Below are 8,049 nucleotides of genomic sequence, written 5' to 3' on the forward strand. Positions count from 1 at the left end.
AACTTGTGCATGTTTCTCACACCCACCCACCCACCCACACCCACACCAGGATAAAGTAGCAAGAGGGGGAGGAGAAAAAGTTGGTTTTGCTGGTCTTTCACATGGAAATGAAAAAAGGTATTAATGTGGAAATGTGACTTTCAAATGAAGTCACTTTGAAATCATAGGCTCCACAGCGCAGCCACAGCTTAACTTCATTGAAGAGTGATACTAAATTGCTAGAGTATCCACTTAAAGCTGTAGTAGGAAATTTTTTGGCGTTGTTGGAAAAAAAAAATTACTTAATAATCTTTCAGCATATTGTAATTCAAGTGGCCCGTCCAAGAGAAGACTAGGCGTCTGCACCTCCTCTTGTCTGTTTCCAGACTTTAGATAATCTAACCTTGACGGGTCATTTCAGAGAAAGAGTTCCTATTGTTTTGTCTGTGCATGCACAGCCTGGTCGACAAAGAGGGGCGAGGGATGAGCTTCAGGAAGAGAATTCACTATTCAAATTCTGACAGTTTTTGAATAAAAATAATTACATTTCATTATTCTGACTTTGATGTATACATTTGAAAAATTACGTTCATTTCTTGCACCAGGGTTGACAATTACAGCAGTTGATTGCTGTCCAATTGGCAATGGGTGTAGTTACAGAGGGCTGGAAGTTTCATTTTTGGATGAAGGATGAAGTCTCCAAGGTTATTACTGCAAAAAAATATTCTTCTTACACAGTACTTTTAGCTTGACAAGCCAGCCAGACCCACATCAAGATGTTGACCCTAGCTGCAAATTACATTTGCGGGTGCATCTAGAGTTCTAGGCTGCAGTACTTTTGTAGAAGCTATTTTGCATAAAGAATGTTTTATAAATCTTATAGCGTGTGAAGCAAACTATTGTGAAACAAATGATGTTGTTATAATGTGTGTTTTGGTAACCGCACTGTTTGTGGGTCACGTTCCAGTTAGAGACCAAACAACGTGTCTGATCTAGCATGCAACAAGCTGCAAACTTTTTGAAAACTCGTTACATCCTGTAGAAGAACATCTGTATTGCTTAGCAACCGTGAGTGTAATAAAGCAGACTGTTAGAGGAATGAGAGGAGAGCTGTTTTGTGGGGGAGACGAGTACACCTCGTCTCCTCTCTGCCTCTCCCCTCCTCTGCAGACGAGTGTAAAACTTATCTCTGTGTCGAGCCTCTTTCTTGATGTCTCCTTTTGGGTCAAATTGATTGATAGTCATTGAGTGAGAAAGCATGAGTCATCTTTGGACCTAACAACTTTATAAAAAGGAAATACTGGTAAAAGCAAATAAAATAAAAGGAGCTGAAACCCAGCAGTGAACAGATGCTGTTCCTATGTAGTTTGTTACCGCAAGCCACAACTTCCATCAGGTTTACATACACACAGCGGTTAAATTGGGATTTGTTATGTTGGGGGGCTCTCCCCCCTGCCCCCTGCACCTCGGGGGGAAAAAATTGAAAAAAAAAGGATCCAATTTGGCACTTTTTGGGTACTTTAGTGCCAAGAAATGGAGAAATTGAGTCTTACATGATATGTGCAAAACTGCAAGGTTAAGAGCCTGTACTTTGTGTTGTTATGGTATCAACAGAAGGAATTTAGCATTTACATTACTGTTAATCAGTCATCACGTGATTACACTTTGTATTTCGTTGTCATGATAAGAAGTGACCCATACAATGTGTCAAACATAATGTGCCACATTAGACAGTGATTCGTATGACAGTAGCAACAGCTGAGAAGATTTGGGTCTGTGATGTCCACCTCACACAAACTTCCTTCTCACAGTCTCTTTATTTATTACTAGGACAACCCACCTGTCATCAAATTTTATGTGACATATTTCCTGTAGGCAACTAACTGCAAGCAAGAACATTCGGACAGAAGTCACATTATTGGCACGAGAGTGATGCGGATAGGACCAGGGGGCTTTATAGCGCCGAGGTTCGTACCAATAAATGTGATGTTAAATCACACCCTCTAGTGCAGTGGTTCTCAAACCTTTTTAAAAAATGTGTACCCTCTGTGATACTCTCTCTGAGCCAAGTACCCCTTGACCTAAGTATTTTTTGGTAGAAATAACTATAAAAGAGGAACATTACAGCGCTGAACCTCCAATGTCTGACTGACTTTGTACCTGAAAAACACTTAAATGACACTTCAGTTGTTTTTATAAAAATGTTTAAAGAAATCTCATGTACGACCCGCACCGCAGTACTCCAAAGTACCCCTAGGGGTACACGAACCCCCATTTGAGAAACACTACTCTAGTGTGTGTTGCGATTAACAACGTCACAACGGTCTCCGATAAAATAAACAACGTTTAGTCAGCCAGCAAACTTACGCTAACGTTAGCCTTGTAGAGATCGTTTGATTTCGCAAATTGATTCTTAAAACGCACATATCTAAACACAAAACCGCTTTGATAGCTCGATGTTGTTGCAACTAATACGCTTGCTGATTGCCAATCGAAAGATTTGGCTCCTATAGTTATGTTTGCGAACTTCACATGTAACTTAACGTTAGCATACTAGCTAGCTAATTTGAGAACGTTTTAAATGTTAAGTTGACTAATGAAATTGCCTGCTTGTTGATCTACTTGTTGCATAATGCAGGTTCTTCTATGCAGGTGTGAAGTTCTCAACATCTAAATGCGTTGGACTTCTTACCATGATCATAAGCAGCTATGGCTTCCCCCCCTGCTCATGGTGCCTCAACACTTCACATAATTATGAGAACGTACCTGGCAGCCGAAGCTGGTTTGCTCCATGATCCAAAGTCACAGCCGCTGTTAGCAAAACTTCTCCCCCGACAGGAAGTTAGCAGTAAATTGTTATTTGTAGACGTAAAGGGGCAAATAAGGCAACAGAGAAAAAGATAAACTAGCCTACTTCCATGTAGGCTACATATAGCCGTCGACCACGAACTTGAGTCCAAGTGAAAATTAACCCGAGAAAAGTACCAGTTCTTCTCTTTCTTCTCCCGGGTGCCCTGCGTCCATTTTTGTGCTCAAATGATATGTAACCTGATTAGGACGGTGGTAATGAGAGAGGCCATGGAGTGACTCCTCCTTCCTCTGAACTCCTTTGATGTTGGGGTCCCCGTGCAGTCGACATGCTGTCCGGGTTGCCTGGACACAAACATGTAGCTAGAAAAATGAGCAAAGTGTCATGCTTCTTCTACCGAACCACATTTCAGAAGAATTGTATTTTTAGTTTTACTTCCGATTATTATTGATCCCCGGAGTAAAAAAAAATAAATTACAAGCTACTCTGCTGTATATAAATAATTAAAAATTCTACCTTACAGCTGCATTAAAGTGATGAAAATACACATTCAGAGCCTCTTTGCACAACCAGTAGGCTACTTTTGGTACTTTATGTATGTTTTGATGCTAATACTTTTGTTAAAAAAAAAGTACTTCACTTACATTTTTTTTATTGTAGGACTTTTAACAGTATAATCTGTACTGTGGTATTGTTACTTTTACTTAAAAGGTATGAGAACTATTTTCAACACTGGTACAAGTACAGAACAGAATACCCGTCAATGTTTTCCCAGAGATTGGCAGGTATGTTAATTGTCCAATGCTTTGTATTGTGTAGTATCTAATGATTTATAAACTTGAATCAGGTTCTGTCGTGAGAGTTCCAATTAGCACTGTCATCTTTGGGTCATTACCAAGGTAGAGGGTCAATGTTTTATATCTTAGTGAGGTGATCTTTGGTGATCTTTTGGTGCCCCTTCTATAGACTCTGACCTTTACTTTGCCAACTCACAACTTTCAACTTTCTATGTTATCTAACATATTACCTAAAATATGGGGTTCCATTTGTGCCATAATTAAGTCTATGTGTCTATGTGTCGTCTTCTATGTATTTGTGTCTTCTCCGTTTGTGCCAAAATTAAGTCAACATCTTAACTGTCTGTCTATGTGTTGTCTTCCATGTACATGTGTCTGTTTACTGTCTATGTCTATGCCTGTCGGTCTACGCCATGTGTCGTCTTCCATGTATGTGTCTATTTATTGTCTATGTCTATTGGGCACATGGCTCAACTTTTGTCTGGTAATCACTCTGCCCAAGTTGCACTGCTTTGCCTTTCTGAGAATATAGTTCCCATTTTGTATACGGTTTGAATGTGGCTGTGTCCCATGTTACATTGTTATTTGTATACCGTGTATACAAATCTATACAAATCACAACATGTAAATAGGAACATGTTGATGTTATTTTGTCACTTATTGAGAGCAGTAGCTAGTTGGAACCAGTTACCTGCAGGATCTTTGCTAGGCTAAGCTAAGGCTGGGGGCGTCAGACAGAGTTACAACAGGCAAAAAAGATGCGAAGGGTTAATATCGACTTGTCTAACTATGGGGGATACGGTGAATTAGCTAAAGCTCAAACATTTTGAGCCTATAAAACCTGTATGATCAAATTAAATGCTCAAGACATCATAGCCATAAGGGTTTTATTTATGCCTTACCTGGAGTCTACGAGTCACTTTCATGGTTGACTGCTGTCTTCCGGTTGTTAGCTATCATTTAGAATATTTTTTAGTAGTTAATAGAAGTTGTTTAGAAATAAGTGTTAGTTTCCCCCCAGAATTGTACTTACATTCTGGAGGAATTGGGAGGGCTGTGGTTGGGGCTGGCTCTGTTCTTTTTTTCTTTTCTTTTTGGGACATTTCATCTGCAAAGTTAAGAAAAATTAACTTGTTAACAACAACAGTAGATCTGATAAAGTGGGTCTTAAAGGGTGATTTTGAGGTGGTTCTTTAAGGGGACTTACTGTTGGAGGACTCAGTATTGCAGCTGGTCGGCCTTTTGGTGGTTGTTTTTTTATTTTTGCTTAATTCAGCCTCACGTTTGATGTTTGAGGTGAAAGTGAAGTGAAAGTGGCCTTCTCAGCCACCCTGCCGTATGAATCTTAAGGGACTAAATGGGGGAAATCTTTCATGAAGTTGAGTACTATGTTAAGTATAATATGTTTTACCTCCAAATAACCAGGTTTGCAATTCTAGAGCCTTAACATATGTCTGATGTCTACCAATTAGTTGTTTTTATGTTGTTTTTTTTAATACGTTTTTTTAACTTGTCCAAAGCCATATTTTTTCAAGAGGGAATTTCCTCCACCTCTCTTTCCTCTCTTTGTCTTGCAGGACAACCTTTTTCACTTTTCTCGTGACCTCCGTGTTGGTCCAGTATGAAAATAGTCCCCGTACAGTAAAACAAAAGCAAATGTGTATTGCAGAAAAAATATAATTCTTATGATTCTTATATCTTTTTTTCCTCTCAACCCAGGTGCTGGGAACAGCAGTCATTGCGCCATCCAGAAATTCAACAACAGTATATTTTTTATCAGCCATATCTATAAAGGAAAGGAAGGTAAGGTAAGCATGGTAAAGTAGTGAGTTTTATATTGCTTTGTTGAGCATGCATGGCCGTTCAGTTTAAAGCCCACTCACCACGTCAAGCTACAGGCCAATGAGTGGGGTGTTAGTTTGACAGGACAAGACAGACAATGGTGTTCATGGGGAAAAGAACTTTTCTTTAAAAAAAAAAAGTTGAGTTAAAATTTTAAACACTCCTTGTGACAGTCCTCTTCATTGCTAGAGCCGTTTATGATCCACTCAGCAACAGTTTCAGCTGTTGTCGTTTGTGGCTGTGTGTTGTTAATGGTGGCATTTTTAAACATTCCTTGTGACAGTGAGCCATTCAGCAACAGTTGCAGCTGTTGTTGTGGTTAAGTTGCATGGAGGACTTCCATGAAGACAATCTCATCTCTTTTTCAACCATTATTGATCTCTTAGAGCAGTTCGCTTCTGGAACCATCATTGCCCATTTCATTATAATATTCAGACATATCATAAAGAATTGATTTACGTTATATAGCAGGCTACATGCTGCTACTGGTGTTATTTGATATTGATACATTATGTTCACAAAGTTCAGTATCCTTCATATAAAAATGAATTATCCCACTGTCACCATTTCAATGTTGGCTAGGTTGTGCGTTCCATAGACAGTTAAAAACAATTGGGTTTATTGAACACATCGATAAAAAAGGTTAATCTGCAATTACTGCTTTGTAGAACAAAAGTAATCAACCTCCATAACTGAGCTAAGTGAACTCCATGGTGCACAAAACAGTGAAATTCACTCAAAGAGAACTGGGCTAAAAGACACTAAAGAGGGATAAGAGAAAGAGAACTAAAAGGAATAAGAGTACTTTAAGAGGTTCATAAGTCAATGAAGTCCATGTGATTCATTATCAAACTATAGTCTGAAGCTCAATCCAGCACTTTTTATCCTGGGCATCCAGCCTGAAAACATATCAGACAACAATTTGTGTTTTAGATGTAGGATTGTGCAACTAATAGCAAAAAGTGATCACAGTTTCCTGAATATCATCAAATGTTGAAAAAAATGAAGAGGAAAGGTTTAGATGGTTAATGCAACTGTCCATTGTGAATCTGTGTGACAATGTTATTGGAGGACAATGCTAAGTCAGTGGAGTGAAGTTGATGCAATAAAAGTAAAGTTAAAAAAGTGATTGCAAGATTGCTGATAGTTTTTTTTGTATGTTGATTTGTAATTGTCACATTTAATATGTGTGAATGGTAAATGGTTCCTGTACTATGTAAAAGCGCCTTGAGTAGTCGTTAAGACTAGAAAAGCGCTATATATAAAATACAGCACATATTTTTGTGTTGTTTTGTATTTTGTATGATTTTAATAATTCCATCCTAACCTTTGAGATAATCTATATACCTCTATATTTACTGTACTTTAGGCTGACTCAATTCTAGGTGTCCAAAACAGCCAAAAACTATACATATACAGGCACAGAGGCTAGGGGATCTCAAATATTAGGCCATATTATGGGAATTTCTAAACTTACACCACACATGTAGACATCACCATTCTGCTCACGCAATCAGCCCAAAAAAAGCATTTAGAAATCTCCGCAGATTCTTTGGTTGTCCTGTGGTGACTGTAACTCTGTCCACACAAGTGAATAAATCTAAACTTAGAATCTCCTTGTTGCCTAATCAGTTTCAACTTCAATCTTCCTTTCAGAGAGCAATTGGAAATCAATGGTAAAAAAGTGGCTAAAGCAAACATATAGACTTACACACACACAGAGCCATACAAATCCAAGGAACAAAAGGATAGACAATATCAAGGTCAGGTAATTTAATCAAATTAAACTTAGTGTTGACATTGTCATCATCAAGCCTCATTATTCTCCTGAATAAAAAAGTAAAACATTCACGCACACTTCTCTCTCAGACAGACACACACACACACACACACAAACACACTCACACTCTCTTAAATTGCTGGTGATGCAAACAAACAAGCAATGACACAAGTTCACCCAAAATTATTGAAAGACCAGAGAGCTTCAACACCGTTTTAAGATTTTGAATCTGTCAGCCTTATTTTGGATGATTTCAACTCCAGAGAACAAAGAAAGGCATCCTGTCAGCTACAAAATATGTAAATACAATTTTATTCACTGAAAATGATCACTTATTCTTTTATGAATAAATGAGTTTTAACACTCAAAAACAAATGTAACTTTCCTCCATCACAGTATATTACAGTGAGTGATGACCGACTTCTTGTTCCTGATAGACCGTCAGATATTTCAGAGACAAGCTGATACCCAGTGGAAAAAAACAACACGCATAACCACAAAAAGTTAACAATAAAAAAGTAACGAAGGAGTGCTGAACATACAGATGGTGAAGTAAGGCCTCAGTTTGTTCTATCACACACACACACACACACACATGAGTGCTTTTGTACCCTTCAAAATAAAAATAATAAATGTCACATAAAACAACACAACTTGACGGATGATAGGTTGGTATTTATGCATGTAAGGAATACTTATTTAACTATTCTTAGGAAGCTTTCAGGGCAGGGTCAGCATGAAGTGGACATTAGGTTGCAGGAATAGATCAGATTGTGTAAAACTAGTAGAAGTGTCTCACAAATAAAAAGGCTTTTCCAAGGTAACCCTGTCTCACAGAAATA

General features: G+C 38.2%; 2 protein-coding genes across 2 annotated transcripts in view; both read right to left on the bottom strand.

The window, feature by feature from the left end:
- Nucleotides 1-3,033, bottom strand: part of LOC116701437 (uncharacterized) — a 51,930-nt gene extending 48,897 nt beyond the window's left edge. The window contains exon 1 of the mRNA XM_032535144.1: nucleotides 2,746-3,033. Within this exon, the coding sequence (XP_032391035.1) occupies nucleotides 2,746-2,772 (27 nt within the window). The 5' untranslated portion in view covers nucleotides 2,773-3,033. The remainder of the gene's footprint in view (nucleotides 1-2,745) is intronic.
- A 4,149-nt stretch (nucleotides 3,034-7,182) lies between these two features.
- Nucleotides 7,183-8,049, bottom strand: part of fkbp9 (FKBP prolyl isomerase 9) — a 10,934-nt gene continuing 10,067 nt past the window's right edge. Inside the window, exon 10 of the mRNA XM_032535145.1 lies at nucleotides 7,183-8,049. This exon is cut by the window's right edge and continues 701 nt beyond it. The gene's annotated coding sequence lies outside the window, so the exon portion shown is untranslated.

This window comes from Etheostoma spectabile, chromosome 14 (assembly GCF_008692095.1).
Source record: "Etheostoma spectabile isolate EspeVRDwgs_2016 chromosome 14, UIUC_Espe_1.0, whole genome shotgun sequence".
Lineage (NCBI taxonomy): Eukaryota > Metazoa > Chordata > Actinopteri > Perciformes > Percidae > Etheostoma > Etheostoma spectabile.